The sequence below is a fragment of the Haliotis rubra genome, unplaced genomic scaffold (assembly GCF_003918875.1).
Source record: "Haliotis rubra isolate DU_JTF1 unplaced genomic scaffold, ASM391887v1 Scf311, whole genome shotgun sequence".
Taxonomy (NCBI): domain Eukaryota; kingdom Metazoa; phylum Mollusca; class Gastropoda; order Lepetellida; family Haliotidae; genus Haliotis; species Haliotis rubra.
This window is the reverse complement of record NW_025766982.1, coordinates 909813-932901: the sequence shown is the minus strand read 5'-3', so window position 1 is coordinate 932901 and position 23089 is coordinate 909813. Positions and strand designations below refer to the sequence as shown.

The 23089-nt window shown below is 41.2% G+C and overlaps 1 protein-coding gene across 1 annotated transcript in view; it reads left to right on the top strand.

Moving 5' to 3' along the window:
• Positions 1–5348: 5348 nt before the first annotated feature.
• The window catches only part of LOC124283271, a 94393-nt gene continuing 76652 nt past the window's right edge, over positions 5349–23089 (top strand). The window contains exon 1 of the mRNA XM_046719298.1: positions 5349–5552. Within this exon, the coding sequence (XP_046575254.1) occupies positions 5465–5552 (88 nt within the window). The 5' untranslated portion in view covers positions 5349–5464. The remainder of the gene's footprint in view (positions 5553–23089) is intronic.

Below are 23089 nucleotides of genomic sequence, written 5' to 3'. Positions count from 1 at the left end.
GTAACCGACGGATATAGAGACACACCTATAGATGTAACTGACGGATATAGAGACACACCTGTAGGTGTAACTGACGGATATAGAGACATACCTGTAGGTGTAACTGGTAGATATAGAGACACACCTGTAGGTGTAACTGACAGATATAGAGACACACCTGTAGGTGTAACAGACGGAAATAGAGACACACCTGTAGGTGTAACTGACGGATATAGAGACACATCTGTAGGTGTAACTGACGGATATAGAGATACACCTGTAGGTGTAACTGACAGATATAGAGACAGACCTGTAGGTGTAACTGACGGATATAGAGACATACCTGTAGGTGTAACTGGCAGATATAGAGACACACCTATAGATGTAACTGACAGATATAGAGACATACCTGTAGGTGTAACTGACGGATATAGAGACACACCTGTAGATGTAACTGACAGATATAGAGACACACCTGTAGGTGTAACTGACAGATATAGAGACACATCTGTAGGTGTAACTGACGGATATAGAGACACACCTGTAGGTGTAACTGACAGATATAGAGACATACCTGTAGGTGTAACTGACGGATATAGAGACACACCTATAGATGTAACTGACAGATATAGAGACATACCTGTAGGTGTAACTGACGGATATAGAGACACACCTGTAGATGTAACTGACAGATATAGAGACACACCTGTAGGTGTAACTGACGGATATAGAGACACACCTGTAGGTGTAACTGGCAGATATAGAGACACACCTGTAGGTGTAACTGACGGATATAGAGACACACCTGTAGGTGTAACTGGCAGATATAGAGACACACCTGTAGGTGTAACTGACAGATATAGAGACACACCTATAGATGTAACTGACGGATATAGAGACACACCTGTAGGTGTAACTGACGGATATAGAGACACACCTGTAGGTGTAACTGACGGATATAGAGACACACCTGTAGGTGTAACTGACTGATAGATATAGAGACACAACTGACAGATATAGAGTACCTGTAGGTGTAACTGACGGATATAGAGACACACCTGTAGGTGTAACTGGCAGATATAGAGACACACCTGTAGGTGTAACTGACGGATATAGAGACACACCTGTAGGTGTAACTGACAGATATAGAGACACACCTGTAGGTGTAACTGACAGATATAGAGATACACCTATAGATGTAACTGACGGATATAGAGACACACCTATACACACCTGTAGGTGTAACTGACGGATATAGAGACACACCTGTAGGTGTAACTGACGGATATAGAGACACACCTGTAGGTGTAACTGACAGATATAGAGACACACCTGTAGGTGTAACTGACGGATATAGAGGCACACCTGTAGGTGTAACTGACGGATATAGAGACACACCTGTAGGTGTAACTGGTATAGAGAGCACACCTGTAGGTGTAACTGACAGATATAGAGACACACCTGTAGGTGTAACTGACATATAGAGACACCTGTAGGTGTAACTGGCAGATATAGATATAGAGACACACCTGTAGGTGTAACTGATAATATAGAGAGGCACACCTGTAGGTGTAACTGGCAGATATAGAGACACACCTGTAGGTGTAACTGGCAGATATAGAGACACACCTGTAGGTGTAACAGACGGAAATAGAGACACACCTGTAGGTGTAACTGACGGATTTAGAGACACATCTGTAGGTGTAACTGACAGATATACAGATACACCTGTAGGTGTAACTGGCGCATATAGAGACACACCTGTAGGTGTAACTGACGGATATAGAGACACACCTGTAGGTGTAACTGACGGATATAGAGACACACCTGTAGGTGTAACTGACGGATATAGAGACACACCTGTAGGTGTAACTGACGGATATAGAGACACACCTATAGATGTAACTGACAGATATAGAGACATACCTGTAGGTGTAACTGACGGATACAGAGACACACCTGTAGGTGTAACTGACAGATATAGAGACACACCTGTAGGTGTAACTGACAGATATAGAGACACACCTGTAGGGGTAATTGACGGATATAGAGACACACCTGTAGGTGTAACTGACGGATATAGAGACACACCTGTAGGTGTAACTGACGGATATAGAGACACACCTGTAGGTGTAACTGACGGATATAGAGACACACATGTAGGTGTAACTGACGGATATAGAGGCACACCTGTAGGTGTAACTGACGGATATAGAGACACACCTGTAGGTGTAACTGACGGATATAGAGACACACCTGGAGGTGTAACTGGCGGATATAGAGGCACACCTGTAGGTGTAACTGGCAGATATAGAGACACACCTGTATGTGTAACTGACGGATATAGAGACATACCTGTAGGTGTAACTGACGGATATAGAGGCACACCTGAAGGTGTAACTGGCAGATATAGAGATACACCTGTAGGTTAACTAGCTGATATACAAGCACACCTGTAGGTGTAACTGACGGATATAGAGACACACCTGTAGGTGTAACTGACAGATATAGAGACACACCTGTAGGTGTAACTGGCGGATATAGAGACACACCTGTAGTAGTAACAGACAGATATAGAGGCACACCTGGAGGTGTAACTAACAGATATAAAGGCACACCTGTAGGTGTAACTAGCAGATATAGAGACAGACCTGTAGGTGTAACTAGCAGGTATAGAGACAGACCTGTAGGCGTAACTGACATATATAAAGACATACCTGTAGGTGTAACTGACGGATATAGAGACACACCTGTAGGTTAACTAACTGATATAGAGACACACCTGTACGTTAACTGACGAATAAAGAAACACACCTGAAGGAGTAACTGACGGACATAGAGACACACCTGTAGGTTAACTGACAGATCTAGAGACACATCTGTAGGTTAACTAACGGATATAGAGACACACCTGGAGGTTAACTAACGGATAAAGAAATACCTGTAGGTTAACTGATAGATATAGAGACACTCATCTAGGGTAACTGACGGATATAGAGACACACCTGTAGGTGTAACTGACAGATATAGAGACACACCTGTAGGTGTAACTGACAGATATAGAGACACACCTGTAGAACTGACGATATACCTGTAGGTGTAACTGACGGATATAGAGACACACCTGTAGGTGTAACTGACGGATATAGAGACACACCTGTAGGTGTAACTGACGGATGTAGAGACACACCTGTAGGTGTAACTGGCAGATATAGAGACACACCTGTAGGTGTAACTGACGGATATAGAGACATATTACCTGTAGGTGTAACTGACGGATATAGAGGCACACCTGACACACCTGTAGGTGTAACTGACGGATATAGAGACACACCTGTAGGTGTAACTGACGGATATAGAGACACACCTGTAGGTGTAACTGACGGATATAGAGACACACCTGTAGGTGTAACTGACGGATATAGATACACCTGTAGGTGTAACTGGCAGATATAGAGACACACCTGTAGGTGTAACTGACGGATATAGAGACACACCTGTAGGTGTAACTGACGGATATAGAGACACACCTGTAGGTGAACTAACGGATAAAGAAACACACCTGTAGGTTAACTGATAGATATAGAGACACATGTAGGTTAACTGACGAATATAGAGACACTCATATAGGGTAACTGACGGATACAGACGCACATCTGCAGTGTATCACAAGGACATAAAACTGACGCATCTGGATAACTAACGGACATAGATAAACACCTGTAGGGTAAATAACGAATAAAGAGACACACCTGAAGGTGTAACTGGCGGATATAGGGACGCACCTGTAGAGTAACTGACGGATATGGAGATACACCTGAAGGTTAACTGACAGATATAGAAACACACATGTAGGGTAACTGACGGATACAGACGCACATCTACAGTGTATCACAAGGACATAAAAAGTGCATCTGTATGATAATGACACAGATAAACACCTGTAGGTGTAACTGGCGGATATAGGGACGCACCTGTAGAGTAACTGACGGATATGGAGATACACCTGAAGGTTAACTGACGGATAAAGTGACACACTTGTAGGGTAACTGACAGATATAAATACACTCCTTGAGGGTAACAGACGGATATGTAGACACACCTGTAGGATAACTGACGGATAAAGACACACATCTGTAATGTGTCACAGGGACATAAAAAGAGCATCTGTATGATAATGCACACCTGTAGGATAATGCACACCTGTAGGATAACGCACACCTGTAGGACAACAGTCTGGCATATATGGATGCACACCTGTTGTGTAACTGACAGTCAAGGATCACTACAGATCACTAGGGTCACTGAGCTGGGAATCAAACAACGGATTGACCCTTGCTTGTGGACGTTAACTGTCACACCTCCAGCTGTAACTGTTACCTTCTCGTGAAGCTGTGAGACATCATGCATCAGTTTGATCAATATCAACAATGAGGTGATGTATCCGATATTTCGATGAAATTACGACAGCGAATTCCTTAAAAACAAGTTCTGCAAGAATGTCCTGATCCACAAATCGTCCGATCTGTACAGTTACTGTAGCTTGTATCGCTTCCGTCCATTCTTGGATAGGGACCAATGATCCACCAGGTAAAATAACTACACCTTTAAGTCTTCAAGGAAACCTCTTCATATATGTTACATCGTACATGATCGTCCTTATATATGTTAATCAAGACCTTATTGACCAGAAACAACGCATTTTGATTTGTATTCCTGAATCTTGATAGTCGACTCACGATTTCTCTTGTCACTCTATGAAAAGGGTTAAACCAGGAACCTTCTCTTTGTCAGTGCCTATTACTATCGAGGTTTAACTTGTTTAATCCAGCCTTCGAGCAGAGTAGTTAGAATAATCTACAGTCACGGAGCGGCAATTAGACAACCTGGCATCATAGTCTTGGAAAACAGCCTCAGAAAACATGAGGATTAACCCTTAGTTATTTCAGAATCAATGAATCAAAGTTATTTAAAATATCCACCGAGAGTTATTCATCTTGGCAATGCCGAACATACCGATAGCACAATTAACCTTCTTCATCCACTCTGTGACATAAATCCTTTCTTTACGAAATTCACGAAACTACCAAACACTTTTCCATTGATGATAAATCATCTACAGCTTCCATTTGCAATGCATTACAGCAATCCAGCTTCCCAACAATTTCAAATTGATTCTTGTTAGGGACAGTCACATTGTCAACGGTGTGTCAAACACGACCGGAACTCCCTCCAACCCTCCCCTATCCCTCCCCCACCTATCCCTCCCTCCCGACACCCACCTCCTCTTCAAAAGGTAAGCGCACGTCCACAACATGCTGGAACGTTTGAAGCGAGATGGGGGCGTGGTGCGTCGTGTCTCCTAGTGACATTAAGCCTACAATACCGCGGCGGTGGTGTACAGTATTTAACTAGATAGCGAAGGGCAGCCGCCCGCTTACTCGCCACATCGCCTGTTGGCTCCACGACACACAGGAAGGACACAATGGAATTTGCTCGGGACTCCCAACTTGTCTGTGTGTGTCTCATGCTTATGTTTGGAGGAGTACTCGCAAAGTCTCTGACGTCATTAGGTAAGTAGGATTAATTATTTTATTAAATAAAAAATGTAGCTCTTTGAAGTGTTGGGTTGAAAGTTTAACATTTTCTTTACGGGGTTAAATACTATACATTTGTGTGATTTGCTTCCAATTACGTTAGAAGTAGTTTGGTACACGGACCATGATGCTATTGAATTTCTTTTTGCAAATATGTGTAAAAAAGGATAGTTAATATTGTATCAGGATCGATGTGACAATATATTAGCCACACGTCCTACTTTTACGCAATGTTACTTTTTACAGAAATAATTTAAGTACACTCTGCGTGTTCTGAACCAGCAAGAATCTTTGAGATAGATTCTTGTAAGAAGTTAGAAATAAGTATAATTTACAAAATGCGAAAGAACATTTATTTGCTTAGTCAATCACAATGACTAATCCGTGACTAGAATTTTTATAAACTTACTTTCGTTACACTCTATAATATTTTCTGCAATAAGAATGTTCAAGGTTCCAATAGAAATGAACTAATTAAGTTGAAATTGTAAACCCTTTTAAATTTCAAAATGTTAAATTGGACGGTTTTATCATAGTATTTTTTCGGCGATTTAAAGGAAAGTTATAAGGTGACAATTTATGCCTCGTTAAATAATTACAAATGTAATTATGCCAGTTCTTTTGAAGTGTGAATTCTGGGGTTATGATAAACCTCCAGAGGTTTAAAAAAATGACCGATAGCAGTGGCTTTGTCTTAATAGGTATAGACCAAGGTGTGATCTACTGTCAGTTTGTAACGATAGGCCTATCGTTCAAGATGTTTTCTCAAGGACTGAATTTTGACCTGTAGGCACTTACACGTAGCCATGGTGCCACTGTTCCGATTGCACGAAGTCAGTGCCTACAGACTGAGCAACTCGAACTCGGTTGCAATACGCCGCGCAGAGTTGTGTCCCTTTGGCGTGCCAGAAGCCGAACCAGTGTTGTCTGTTAAACAAGTCTTCAAAGATATGCTTTTGCCTTCCCTCCCAATTCAAACTAACTCGCCGTTATATGACTGGGATACTTTTCACGGAACCGTGGAACTAAACGTACTCTGCCTTAGTGTTTTAAGGCGAGATGTGTAGCTTTTCTTTTCAGGAGATGAAACATATTTATGGCAGGATATTTTATGAGTCGGAAATGAGAAACACGGACCAAAATGAAACGGATTTTGACGAAACGGGTTTAGAGGCTATATGTCTTTTAAGGGTCAATTCTGGAAGAAAAATGTCTACATTGGAAAGTTAGTTGAAACGGGTTCGGAGAAGACGGATCCAGCTGATAGTGGTTTAGATGAACCTAGTTCAGAAAGGGCAAACTCTGGTGAAACAGGTGGGCTTGGTCGTGTCAACACTGGTCCAGTTGCAGCGGGTTCAGATTGGTGGATTCCAGTTGAATCTGGTTCAAAAGGAACTGGTTTTGATGACACATGCTGTACGTTATCTAGACTACCAGTTGTCAGATTTCCATTTTGTGGAAGCCGCTGTGTCTCAGCGGGTTAGACCGCTAGCTTTGTGTGCTGGAAATTAGGTTCCTTACTCAGAGAATGTGGGTTCGAATCCTGATGGGACTCGATCCTAGAAAAGTATTAGGATCTGTATACTGAGAAAGTGTAGCCCCAAATAATACCTTTGTGGCATTTGACCAGTTTCTAAAATGCATAGCGTATAGGGGTTCAGATGAGAAGGGCTAAGGTGGGTCGGGTTCAGATGAATCAGTTTGAGATGAGGTTGGTTCAGATGAATCAGTTTGAGATGAGGTATGTTCAGATGAATCAGTTTGAGATGAGGTTGGTTCAGATGAATCAGTTTGATATGAGTTGGTTCAGATAATACTGGTTAAGATTGGTGGTTTAAGATAACACGGGTTGAGATGGGGCAGGTTTTGATGAGACGGAGTACGTCTGGATGAGTCAATGAAGGTTTAGGCGAGACTTGTCGGGAAGGGGTTTGCTCAGAGGAGAAAGGATGAATCAGGTTCCAGATGGATCAAGTTTATAAGATACGGGTTTAGATATAAAGGATGTTCAGATTGGGTAATGCTGAGGTGGAGAAAGTTGTAGTTTAGACGAAATATGTATAGACCAGGCGGGAAAGAAACTCGTAGAGAAGGTATGGGTCAAGATGAAAAATTGATATATACAGATAAATCAGGCTTAGGGACGGGTTTACGTTAGACAGGTGTCGCTAGAACTGTGTCAAGAAGTGACGGGATTAAATGAGACGGCTCTATAAAGTTCAGATCTTGATCTTGCTGAATCAGGTGTCAAGCATACAGTAAAAGCTCCAGATCTTCCTTTTTGAATAGATAACTTAATTCGCACACTTAAATCTATTCCCAATCTACGAGTAGACATCACGTGACTACCTAAGAAGAGTTATCACCAAGAAGATGATCGACAATGCCAGTTTTCAATGAGAGCGATGGTGTTATCTAATTACCCTTTTCTCGCTTCTTCAGCATTAGAAACTTTATAGCTCTGAAACATTTCAACACAGATGTTCAGATCTACGTGTAAAGTGTCAGTTTGTTAAGCAGGTGCTTTATGTGCCGTTCCAGTCTACTTCTTCAAATCCCAAACCGCGGTGTCTTCCGAACAATAACGACGAACCAGCCCTACAAAATTCAGTTGAATTTTAGATGCAATACATTAACAAGGAAATAAAGCAAAACGATGATATATACAACACTCATATTTGTTATAATATTTTTTTTATAAAGGATATGCTAAGATTTTGTTTGTATTTCAAAATAAAGGATTTTTTTCAGAATTAGATATTGAGGAAAAATATGTTATACATTCTTTGCAGTATTTGGGGTTTTGGAAAAAAGACAGGACATAAATGCAAACGCAAGGTTTTTGAATGGATGCTGATACTACAGGTCGTAGAGTTATCTGCCCTTGTCCTTAAAATCCGGAAGGAATTCCATACACGATTGAAACTGACTCGGACAGGAAGCGAGGTCTACACTTTAAAACCCCTCGTCGAAGTTGTTTACAACTCTCGTCACACTTTCTATTTTCAGACGACAGTTCATATTTACTTGAATGAAAATGAAAGGGATTAAAAATGTAGTGTTGCGAAACCACAATGCATATTTGCGCTGCTTTTAGGTAAGCACTGATGGTACGTGGTACTATGATGTGGAAAGAGCTGCGTGGTCTTGTAAACAATTTCATCAATCATTTCATGAAACGATGTTCTTTTGTAAAAAGAAAATTAGCGTATATTTTGAATGAAAATGGCAGCTTGACAATTGACAGCATTTTGCAAATATTGTGTTCTGCTTCCACGGGTATTGTGCAAACAGTGATGCATTAAGTGCGTATTACATACAGGTTATGACAAATACAACTGTAGACATCGAGTACCAGAGCTCCAGTAACTGTATGATATTCCTCAATCATACATTGATCTTAAACGAGTTAATTTGGTAGTTTTGCCGTCTACATTAATGGTAACCGTTATATTCCGTGCCGTGTATCATGGAATCAATCCACTCTGCGGCAGTAACACTACGAATATGTTCCTTCGCCACGGGAGTCAACGGCAGATCGGAACGTCGTGTACGGGCCATTGATGTGTCGACACGAGGATCGGGATACCGTAGACGATGTCGTGATAGATAAACAGAGATGCTGCTGCTCTCGGAAATGTCAGGAACACATTAACGTGTCTTGTTCTATATCCTTAATGATGCTACTGACTATTTGTGTCAGCGACATTCTAACCATGTTTATGTAAAGTGTTTTACATAATAACGTATATCACGAATGCCAGCAAAATGGAAATCGTCGGTGGGGGTGGGGTGGAGGGGAGGTGGACGGAAAGCGGACAATGAGTGAGCCCTTTTCAATATGCGGTCATTGATGATAGCGTCTTGTAAATAGTGTGAGTGAGTTTAGGTTTACGCCGCACTCAGCAATATTCTAGCTATATGACGGCGGTCTGAAAATAATCAAATCTGGACCAGACAATCCAGTGATCAACAGCATGAGCATTGATCTACGCAATTGGGACACCATGACATGTGTCAACCAAGTCAACGAGCCTGACCACCCGATCCCGTTAGTCGCCTCTTACGACAAGCATGGGTTACTGAGGATGAATTCTAACCCGGATCTTCACGGGTTCTTGCAAATAGAATTTGTACCAAGTAAACCAGTGGTTAATAACGTGAGCAACCTATTCGCGTGGCACAAACACAAGTCGAACCCCGTTGTCTCGATTACCTTGGGACCAGGAAAATAATTCGACTTATTCAGGGTTCGACACATCCTAGTTGACCATAACCCCCCTGTGTGTCTTAAAGTTTATAGACATATTCAGAGGAGGTTGAAGGTAACAGAGAAACGATAGTTTTCACTAGTCTGTCTCACAGTCCCTAAACCATGTGGTATTCTTTTGAATAACCCTTTCTGGAATAAAAAAAGATGCAAAATTATGGATATCACCGGGAAATTTAGTAACCTTTGTTGAGATCATTAGGAATTCTTGTAAACCTTGTCATTGTCATCTTGCTTTGATGTAAAATTGTGGATGTCACCAGGAAATTTAGTGACCTTTGTTGAGATCATTGGGAATTCTTGTAAACCTTGATGTCGTTCATTGATGTACATTTCTGGTGTCACCGGGAATTCTTGTAAGATTTGTCGGGAATTCTCCAGTACTTTTGTATCATAGGGAATGGATGTAGATGCGCCAAAATCATCGGGATATTTAGTAAACCTTTTCGATGTTGTGGAGAATTCGAGTAATCATTTTAATGACATCGAGCAATGATGTAAACTTGTCGATATCATTGGGAATTTTCGTAAATATTGTCGATATCATTAGAAATTTTCGTAAATCTTGTAGATATCATTGGGAATTTTCGTAAATCTTGTAGATATCATTCGAAATTCTTGTTGACCAGGACCTAGATTTTCGAAGCTCTCGTAGCGCTAAGATAGTCGTAAGTTACTGTTAATGTATGGCACTTACGACTATCTTAGCGCTAAGAGAGCTTCGAAAATCTAGGCCCTGGTCATTATCATCGGGCATTGAAATAAATTTATGAACGTCACTTGTTGACCAAATCGACATTATCATGAATTCTAGCCATGTTAGCAATTCGTGACAACGTCATTGGGCATTGATGTAAACTGATCAACGTAATCGGAATATGCCTAAACCTTGTCAATATCAATGGGAATCCTTGTAACCCTTGTCATTACAGTCGGGATGGACACATATCAATGTCTTCTTGCCTTCAAATAACCTTGTTGATATCACTGTCAATTCTTGTAATCCCTGTCAATGGCACGAGGAGCCCGTGTATTCCTGTCAGTATCATTGTGCGTTGCTGTCAGCCTAGTATCAATTGACATTGTCTTAAAGCTTGTTAATATCATGGGTATTGCCGCATTTTTTTGTCGATATCACCAATTACTTGACAGGACCCTTGACGCTAACTGCGGTCTGAGTAGCGCTGGTGTTATGTGGTGGCCTGAACGGCATCAGTCATCGTTGTCAGCGTCCGCTGATTGTGACTTCAACTCTTCCCTGTGGAGAGGCGTGGGTCTAATTACTTATAGCATCAGGTGACATTGGATGTTCTGTTTCAAGTAAGGAAGACATCGCCTTGCTTTCCGATTGCGCGGAATCAACAAGTCACATTGTACTACAGTGCACCCTGGTTATAATGCCACCCTGGATATAAATCCACCCTGGTTATAATGCCACCCTGAATATAATGCCATGTTTTGCCAGAACGGATTTCCTGCCTATATAATACCCTGGTTATGATGCCACCCTGAATATAATGCCATGTTTTGCCAGAACGGATTTCCTGCCTATACAATACCCTGGTTATGATGCCACCCTGAATATAATGCCATGTTTTGCCAGAACGGATTTCCTGCCTATATAATACCCTGGTATTAATGCCACCCAGGATATAATGCCATGTTTTGCCAGAACGGATTTCCTGCCTATATAATACCCTGGTTATAATGCCAAACTGAATATAATGCCAATTGTACTGGCTGCATGTGGTATACATACCTTAATTGGTTAATTGACATGACTCAAATTAAGTGACCAAATTCATTAATGCTTTACGTAGTCTTGTAATCCCAGATAGGATGACACATGTGACAATACACTTCCTGCCACCTACAACAAGAAGTCACCTGCAGCCCCTAGACGCTGGGATTATCCAGTCATTCAAGGCTCATTACAGGAGACATCAGCTCAATCACCTTGTTGATTACATAGAGCCTCTAACTGTCCTACCTGGTTATAATGCCACCCTGGATATAATGCCATATTTTCACCTGGACAAACGGTGGCATTATAACCAGGGTATACTGTATTTGTACTTCAAACATGTGCAACGGGGTTTGTCGTTTTTGAGAGACGGTTACTTTTGTCCTGCATTTATGGGAAATGCAATTCTTCCTACAGATCAGATCTGTATCATCGAGAACCAAATTTCCTCTGTTAGGCACCATGTGCAATAACGCCGACCTGTAGCTTATTCCGGGACATGTCTTCTTTCCAAATCAGACCCTGTTAGACTCCGGGTTCAAGATATCAATTTCCTATTTTACAATGTGATAGTTTAATTTCAGCTTATCTTATATTATACTGTGATGCGTTGCTTACAAGTGAGATAATGATCGTATCTGACTACAGAATTTGGGATTAAGTTATGTAGCGCCACTTTTAAACGAAACAGACGCCGGGACTAAGGCTTGTGCGAAAGAAATAGATACTCGGGCGTCTAATACAAGAAATATGCTAATTTAATGCCGTGAAGAATTCCTGTTTGGTTATTCTCCCATACCATTGTATGATGTTTTTGATCCAAGAATGTTTTAGTCATTCCAAGAATATTATTGAGTTATACGTACCCTGCTAAACATCTTGTGGACCCCACAATCTGACCAACACTATCCAGTACTGCTGGGAAGCAAGATCGGATATACAGGGCTACCATCTTGATTGTCATCCACACGACTATGTCAGGCAGTTGTTTAGGCACCAGAGGATATAGGTTGTTATTTATACAGTGAGTGAGTGCTGTTTTACGCCGCTTTTAGCAATATTTTCCAGCAATATCACGGCGGGGGACACCAGAAATGGGTTTCACACATTCTACCCATTTGGGGGATCGAACCCGAACCTTCAGAGTGACGAACAGAGGCTTAACCATAAGGCTACCCCACCGCTCCTTCAACATATAAGCGGGGTACATAGATAGCGTAGTGGGTAAAGCGTTCGTTCGTCACGCCAAAGACCAGGGTTCAGTTCACCATACGGGTACACCGTGCAAGGCCCTTATATGGCGTCAGGTATTGCTGGATAGTGCCAAAAGCGGCGTACAATCCTACTCATTCACTCATTCAGCGGGGCGGTGGGGTAGCCTAGCGGTTAAAGCGTTTGGGTACAATGTGTTAAGCCCATTTCTGGTGTCCCCCGCCGTGATATTGCTGGAATATTGCTAAAAGCGGCGTAAAACCATTCACCCATTCAACATGCAGATTCAACGTCATTTTCCCTTGAATCGGAATGTGTATGCAAAAATCTACTTGGGTGGATAATTCACAAATTTTTGGATGGATTTTACCTAGTCCGGAGAAACCGCAAACATTATTTGGATTTATTTTTTCAAGTGAATTAAAACAAATAGTTATTATCGTAGAACAGATACATACTTGCCTTCACTAGTAGAATACCACGTAATGCCAGCAGTGGAATATCCGACATGCATCAGTAGATTAACCATCCTAAATCATCAGAATACCTGTCATACATAAGAATACCCGACAGACATTAGTAGAATACCCAACATGCGGTAGTAGAATACCCAACATGCATCAGTAGAATACCCGACAGACATTAGTAGAATACCAAACATGCGTCAGTAGAATACCCAACATGCATCAGTAGAATACCCGACAGACATTAGTAGAATATCCAACATGCGTCAGTAGAATACCCAACATGCATCAGTAGAATACCCAACATGCGTCAGTAAAATACCCAACATGCGTTAGTAGAATACCCAACATACATCAGTGAAATACCCAACATGCGTCAGTAGAATACCCAACATGCATCAGCAAAATACCCAATATGCAACAGTAGAATACCCGACATTCAACAGGGGAATGTAACACATTACTATTCAACAGGGGAATGCAACACATTAATATTCAACAGGGGAATGTAACACATTAATATTCAACAGGGGAATGCAACACATTAATATTCAACAGGGGAATGCAACACATTAATATTCAATAGGGGAATGCAACACATTAATATTCAACAGGGGAATGCACATTAATATTCAACAGGGGAATGCACCACATTAATATTCAACAGGGGAATGCAACACATTAATATTCAATAGGGGAATGCAACACATTAATATTCAACAGGGGAATGCACATTAATATTCAACAGGGGAATGCACCACATTAATATTCAACAGGGGAATGCAACACATTAATATTCAACAGGGGAATGCAACACATTAATATTTAATAGGGGAATGTAACACATTAATATTCAACAGGGGAATGCAACACATTAATATTCAACAGGGCAATGTAACACATTAATATTCAACAGGGGAATGCAACACATTAATATTCAGCAAGCAACAGAACACCCTAAAAACGTTATGGACAACAACTTCTCCTATTTCGTGAGTGCGACTTTTCGATACCTATTCTTGTATCGTTTTCAAACAGAAATGTGTCATAACCCTTCCGCTTCATGTGACATTCCTGCTTGACAACGATACAAAAATGTGTATTGCACAACCAACTTCTCAAATGCCACTATTGAAGTTAAGCAACAGTTTGACAGGTTAACGCATGATTTGAAGATACAATAACCCAAAACAGCTGCAACTGATTGGTATCCCGTTGTTAATGGATCGAGTATCCACAAACAGGTACATCCGCTAAGATAAGATCTTACGACAACGGTTTATCCCTACCGGAAGTCTAAGACCCGCTGATACGATGACGTCATGCAATGGCTGATGATATCTTTGCACGTTACTGATGAAGTTATCTGACACTGTGGCGCCCGTATCTCGTGTTTATGTCCATGTTGGTTGTATTTACAAACGTAAATGAAGACTTCAAGTGTTTGTGGGATTTCGTTACACGATGACAACACGCGAATTTATTCTGCGTTATGTTTGACATTACATTTAAACAATCTTGGCGTTGATCACCAGCAGTTTTATATATATGTATCTTCTTGTGCTATTGTTACACGCCACTGATGCTGTATCAAGCTGATCTTTTTAAAAATTAGAGCGGGAAGTTCTGGAGTGAGTGAGTATGGGTTTACGCCGCCTTTAGCAATATTCCAGTAATATCACGGACGGGGACACCACAAATCACACATTGTACCCATGTAGGAATCGAACCCGGGCCTTTGGCGTAATGAGCCAACGCTTTAACCACTAGGCTACCCCACCACCCCTTGGGAAGTTCAGGAAGTCAAACTCGTGATGTGTAAAATCATTGTGATATAGTAACCAAAGAGCACGATAAAGTGTACTGAAAACTGGATTTGACCCAAAAATTACAAAATTTAAAATGACTAGCCTCAAAACAATCGCCGAAACACAGTAAACATAAGGTCCAAAATATAGCTTTGTTGGCCATCAAAATCATCACCTTCGCACAACCAAACTTCAGGTCCAGAACACAACTATACTCAGCAAAGAAAGAAAGTACTCATCTGGTGTTTTGGGGTAGTCTTGATATCTGGAAAGGAGTTTTGACTGTGACTTCAACATTGTGTACGTGTTGCCAAAACTCCACGACATTGCGACGTTGCCAGCGCGTCACTTTCCTCACCCCAGGAAGACGATTCAGTCGATATTGACGGGCTAATGACATGAAGGTGTGTACTTTCTTTTTATGTTTATGATACCTGCTATTTGCAATTCATGAAGACATTCGGATCGAAAGAAAGAAAGAAAACCTTAGCCTGGAGCTACGTGGAATCAGTCCGAAGCTAGTCCGTGGACTTGAAAGAGTGGACTCGTGAAGATTCGGCTTAAAATTGATCTTCAGCAACCCATGTTTTGTGTAAGAGGCGACTAACGGGATCGGGTGGTCCGGTTTGCTGACTTGGTTGACACTTGACATCGTATCACAGTTACGTAGATCGATTCTCATGATGTTGATCACTGGATTGCCGGATCCAGTCGATTATTTACAGACGTGCGCCAAAGCTAACTTGTGTGTGAATAAAGACTAATCCCGAGTATTGACATTAGGCCAACATGTTTAGTTTAGTGGAAATGTATGGATACATCACCCTGTCTATATTAATGATCTCTGAGTGGAGTATTCATGCTTAACTGCGCCGTGCGGCATGGTATCTCAGTGAGCTAGCACTATAAAACCAGCTGAAGAACAAGCAGCAACACAAGTACGACGTTAAACCACCACCTCACCTCACCTCAACCTCAACTCACCTCTCACCTGTGAAGTCAGTGTCTGGGGTCTCTAACGATGACCTAGCTTGACTTTTGCTGATCAAACTCTCTCATTCCGCACAACTTCTCTGTATTACACACCTCAAGGCTATGTATACTGTTGTAAAGCTGTAAATCTGAAAAACTTGCTTCGAGATCCCTCGGGAAGTATCTGAAAGTAAACAGGGTTAAAACAATTGAATTGTAGATCATGTTAGACTTTTAATACGTCTTGCCTTAAGATATCGGAAACTTTACAGCATTTTATGTTCATTTTAAAGCGTAACTAAATTTGCTCCTGCAACAAACAACGAAATCGATTGTTGCGGGTCGGAGAATGGCAGACGCCATAATGGAACTTTAAATCTTAGGGATTCACACCAATCAATGGGGATGTGTTATCATATTTGTCGGTGACCGACGGCGTGTTTGAAACGGCAAAGTACCTTCATACCAGTCGATAAAAATGAATTATTTGTCTTCACAGCTGGTTTACCCTAGCCATCGACCCAAAGCAAGAACTGAACAGTAAGTGATAAAAACACAATTGATGTCACCAAAAAGTGTTCTTAAACGTGTCCCTGCATTCGTGAGGGGTCGCCTCCAAGCGCTGAGTTATCGACTACAAACATGGCGATAACAACGGGTATTGACATGTGAAACGAGCAGCTTATGGTGGCCATTAGTTTGACACAAAAGATGAGTAAAAAAATTATTAACTTGGTGTTAGACAGAAACGAAGTGATTGTTATATTCACCCCGGGCTATAATTAAACGGTGTTTTTTAGCGCAGCATGGGGGCCCAGACTCGCGGTCACGTGTTAAGTAAATTGATGTCGTTTGTATTTTTCTGAGCGATTCAAAGAAATACATTAACTGTGTTTTAACTGTGCGCTAGTATCTACAGTTATTCGGATATTCGTAGGTAGTCGATAGTTATATTCAAGAACATATTATAAGTATTTATTGCAGAACGGGTTTTTTTTCATTAAAAGGTTGTTGACGTACTTGTACCTTAAATTTGGTATTTCTCACTGAATGTGTGTGGGTGTGTGAATGTGTCTTGCGCTGCTTTACAACAGTCCAAGAATATTCGGGACCTAGAAATGGGTTCCACACATCAAAGCGGGGCGGTGGGGTAGCCTAGAGGTTAAAGCGTCCGCTCGTCACGCCGAAGACCCGGGTTCGATTCTCCGCATGGGTACAATCTGTGAAGCACTGTGACCCCGACATGATATTGCTGGAATGTTGCTAAAGGAGGTGTAAAACCATAGTCACTCACTCACACATAATGGCCATTGGGAATCCAACCCAGGGTTTATAAATGAACACGTTAAGCCCCTAGGCTTCCCCAGCCCCCACCACCTCCCACCCCCACTCTCCCCGACACAGAGTATGGATGACTGGTCATGATGTTAGGTTACTTAGCAACACTAACGCACAAATATGGCAAATGGAATATTTCTGAGATATTCTTGTCGAAGTATTTTAAATTTGGTTTAAGTGAGTGAGTATGGTTTTACAGACGAATGTGTTAGTTGTTCCTCAGGTCCTCAGAAAAGAAGTCCCGACGCGTAACGTGTACAGGATGAATAAAAAAAATTACGCAGCCTTCTGCAATATTTCAGGAAACGTACGCCAGGGAACAGAAGACTTCACACATCGTACCCATGAGGGGCATGAAACCCTGCATCATGATCGCACGCTTAATTAATGAACACAAACGTTAAAATATACATTATAATAACTGAAGTTACTCTGTTAGCCAACGGTTGCCATATGCCAGGTTACTTTTTACAGTGAGTGAGTTTAATTTTACGCCGCTTTTTGCAATATTCAAGCAACACGCCAGCGGGGGACACCAGAAATGGGCTCCACACATTGTACCCATGTGGGGATTCGAACCAGGGCCTCCTTTCAGGGAGCAGCCTTTACTAAGGTTAACCTTAATTCCCCTTTAACACTGCACTAAGGTTAGCTTAGTGACTTACGATCACCTTAGTGCTTAGTGAAAGGAGGTCCCGGGCCTTAGCTTTAAGCACTAAGCTACCCCACCCCCCTAAAACCTGACTGAAGATAAGCACAGTGTAATCAATAGGCTTACTTCTTAAAACAAGTGACCATGTAGTATAAATCAGAATTATTTGGATAAGATAGCGGCTTTCGAACTGTTACAGCCGCTAGGTGGCGCTCAAGGACTCGGGCCAGACATTTTACGTCTTCACACACTACAAATACGACAAAATATGCCCGACCATGGATAAAGCTTTTATGGTTAATGTTGGGTGAAAACGTACAGTCTGGCAGTCGCCGTATAGTTACTTAGCTGTCACAAACGGCGTTGCAGTCGACAACGTCTCCTTAATGACACCACAAAATGTGACGCGGCATTATTGCCATGTATTTCCAAGTTAGAGTAAAAGGGCAATTATGACACTTTCCCCGACATATACCATTTCTCGTTATTCCGTTACCTTGTTTCAATGAATTATTTCACCTGACATATTTTATCTTGTTATACTGTATACACTGGGACAGAGGCTAGGAGACAGTGGGATGGAGTCACTTGACAATCTGAACCAGATGCTGATTGCAATGGTATTTTCATGAAGCTGTAGACGAAATTCCTGCTGTGGTTAAGCCAAAAGTCCGCTTTGAAAATTTTATTATTTTTTTTACTGTATTTCCAATATTTATTTTTTATAGTTTTTTTAAAAAAGAATTTATAGTATTCCCATGGTTACAAAGTCAACATCAAAGGGATACAGTAACAACAAACACAGAATTGGTGAAAATATATTGTGTAAAGATGTGATTATAATTAGTTGCTGAATATTGGGATGAGTGAATTCCATTTAAGATTGAATTTTTAAATTTCACTGTTTCTTTGAAAATTGGTCTGTTTTAATTAGAATAACATTTTACCCCTGAAATACAGTTATTATTATGAAATATTTAGCTAAACAAAATAATATCAAATGGATAAAAGAACAGTGTCAGAAACGAAACAAATCTACAAGACTCTTATTTATTGGAATGTCTTTAATCTCGTCAATGTCAGCCATCATTTCTGTTTTCAAGTCTCTACTACAAACCAGGTGCAAGTTCTGTGCCCAACTGTGACGAACCGAGATTTCAAAAATCATTCTTTAATTCAGTTGGATTATGTTTTTTACTTATTCTTTAGTGTCTGAACAACATACTAAATATTGTCTGAACCACCTTCAAGAAGGGTGTATGGACTTTATGTTTAACAATCAAAACGGTGTTTAGAAGAGAATGGAAGTGAACAAGTATTTCACTCTCAAGTAGCGTTTTTTTGTTCAATTCAAAGTACATTGGAGCAGGGGATGGTGGAAGAGGGAGAGGGGGTAGGGTGGATGAGTGGGAGTGATTGTGGGGATGAGTTGGTGGGGGTGGGGTGTTTACTGTTGCAAGTATGAAGTATTATCAACATGTTTGTGTCTGTAGCTGGGACAGGTGCGTGGTTCCGAAATGGACCAATGGACGTGCGTGTTAAACCACATGGCTCTGACATGGACCAATGAACGTACATGTAAGACAACATGGCTCTGACGTGGACCAATGAACGTACATGTAAGACAACATGGCTCTGACATGGACCAATGAAAGTACATGTAAGACAACAAGGATCTGGGATGAAGCAATGAACGTGCATATTGGACAACAAATCTCTGACACGGACCAATGAACATGCACCTAGGACTGTATTTCAAAACGTGAGAAAAAAGAAAAGGAAAAACTAACTCCCCATCCATATTAAAGAAAATCGATTAGTGAGCAAACACTACTGATCGACGTCACGGATCCTCTCTGCAGCTTCATCCCAAGCTAGCAACATCCTTCCCCGTTCATTACACAGAGGTGTGCCTCGGCACGCTCCTCCTGTTGACAGAACCAGCGTCCGCCTCACGTGGACAGGTGTAGCGCATCTAATATGTAATTTGCTTTAAGTTAAGCATTATAAAACACGTCCAACTAGGGACCTAGTTCCCACACACAATGGGAAAAAGCTTTGAACGTTTGATAGATGGCTTCAAAGACAACATTTCAAAAAATCAATTGCTTGTTAAACACACACGTACACGTAAAGAAAACACTGCCTAGTTTGAGGAACCTTTAAGCGCTGAGTGCGTTTAAGGACACCAAGCATCTCCAACCTTCTTTGCAGGTAGTAACAATATAAGGAAACGTTTTTAGCGATAACTTCAAAAGGTCTCTGTTCATTGTACTACTGGATACATTTAAGGAATTTCAGTATTATACGCCCCCTCAAGGGCAAGGTCATGTAAAGTCATGGCACGCGTTCAGTTTGAGCTGTATTGTCCTCGCCACATCAAACAGAATCACGAAACATCGCGATTATTGATTAACGAAGATACCGGCATGTGCGCGAATACTTGTAATGTAGAAAACGCCGTTTTAATAACACTTTACGCGCATTACCAGAACCAAATGAAAGAAAAAAGCCCGTGCAGATGTAGTATGAAAAGCGCTTTTGACCTAGTTCGAGTTTCACATACTACTGAAAATGACTTCTCGCAGTCACCTACTGATCCCTACCCGACTGTAACCACGTGATCAAAACTTGATGAGTTAGTGAGTGTGTGAGTGAGTATGGCTTTAAGCAGCTTTTAGCAACGTTCCAGCAATATCACTGCAGATGACACAAGAAATGGGCTTCACACATTGTAACCATGTGGGGAAACGAACAGGGGGATTCGGCGTGACGAGCGAACGCTTTAACCACTAGGCTACCCAACGCTCTCGATGGTGATGTTTATCGCATGTAAAATGGATATTTCTTACGAACCTTACTTTGCATTTTTTCATTTCTGTAATAATCCTTATCACAGGAATAGCCCCTGTCAACTTGATACATTTTAGCACATGTGCTGCTATATTCATATATTAATAACCTAAAAATTCTTCGCTTATTTGTTAAGTGACAACACTGAAGGTGATAGGTTTGGTGGTAGACAGATCAGGTATCCATTCTACTAGACGGAGCGTCTCGGACGTCACTCCGATACAAACAGATGCAATTTGCCGAGCCGATTCGTGATGTCCATTAAAGATGATGTTGCTTGAGCATTCCTAAAACGGCGCAAAACATAACTCAGTCACTCATTATCCAGACTGTTGTGATCAATCTGTTGAATAATTGTTGGGGCACCGTTTGGGATTTCTTGGTAGCGGGTTATAAGAGTTAGGTTTAGCACATGCACTATTAGGTTTGTCAAACGTGTGTTTTTATGCCACCTTTAGTAATACGTCATGGCCCACCTGCCCGAAACGATCTTAGCTCTACACTCATTGTAAATTCTGAAGTTCACGATTTAACATCAAGCCGTCTCCTCATCGTACTAAAACCGCCCGGTATAAGCCTTAAGTATGGTGATTATCAACTTTATTTTGAAGTTGACTGTAAAGTTGACTGTAAGCGGCTAAAATCGATTGACAGAACATTTTTTGTCATTTAATGCTTCAAGACGAAATTGAACTTTACCTGAAACGAAAGGTCTAACGATTTTTAAACAAATATTTTTTTCCGGAAATGTAGCATTTTGTCACTAAAAACTGAGAAAAAAATATTTAAAAATCCAACCACCGGTTTGAACTGCCAGACTTCGATTATTTCCAGACCTTCAGGATATGAGAGCGGCGTTTAACAACATTCAGTTACGTAATTTACAAGGAATTAAAGCGCTCGGAGTACGGTTGGTGTTGACGTGGATCTTTCCGGAATAAATAAGGCATGTATTGCGTTAATGCAGCATTAGTGTCATAGCCGGCGCGTTGTGGTCAATCATGACCAATCAGTCAATGAAATCCTATCTCGATTTAACGTCATTTAGATAGACGTTGGAGCGTCTTTTAAGTTCATAAGCGTCGGGCCCTGTTACACGAAGCCATCTCAGCACTAGGACTTCCATAGTTTAGACATGTTTAGCCAGCTATCAACAATTACATACAGGCAATCCTATTTATTGTTTTGACCGTGAAAGAGAGATAATTACATATGGACCGAAAAAAGGTCAGCAATCATAAACATTTCGGGGGCATCATTTTGAAATTGTGTCCTGAGTCTTATCTACAAAATTATCACCCAAAATATGCAAAGTACACATTTTTGGTTCAGTGAGTGAGTAAGTTAGTTTTACACCGCTTTTAGGAATATTCCAGCAATATCACGGCGGGAGACACCAGAAATGGCTTGACACATTATACCCATTGTTCAGTGAAGATTCATCCCAGCTCAAGATTGCTCTACAACACGTTGAGGATTTGACTACTTACTAATCTGTATTTACCTGCATTTTACCCTTGCAAACGAAACTCCCAGGATTGGCTGACCACTGCTGACCATTTGTTTTTTAAACAGTAGGGGCGGCGTAGTAGCCTAGTGGATAAAGCGTTCGCTCGTCATGCTGAAGACCCGGGTTCTATTCCCCACATGGGTAATAATAATATAATAATAATAATAGGCCATTTATATAGCGCCTTTCCACGTCACAGGGATATGCTCAAAGCGCTTCCTGAGCTCAAGTTAAAACTATATACAGTTGGCAGGTACGGATGATTGGATGTCACTTGTAGCAGAGAAATAGATGAGTCTTTAGTCGTGTTTTGAATGTACTTAGGGAAGGAGATGATTTTAACTCGATAGGGAGAGAGAGGGTACCATGTCTGAATCCCATTTCCGGTGTCCACCGCTGTGATGTTGCTGGAATATTGCAAAAAGCGGCGTAAAATTAAACTCACTCACTGTAAAAAGTAACCTGGCATATGGCAACCGTTGGCTAACAGAGTAAATTCAGTTATTATAATGTGCATTTTAACGTTTGTGTTCATTTATTAAGCGTGCGATCATGATGCAGGGTTCGATGCCCCGCATGAGTACGATGTGTGGAAGTCCATTTCTTCTGTTCCCTGGCGTACGTTTGCTGAAATATTGCAGAAGGCTGCGTAAAACTATTTTCACTCATCCTGTACACGTTACGCGTCGG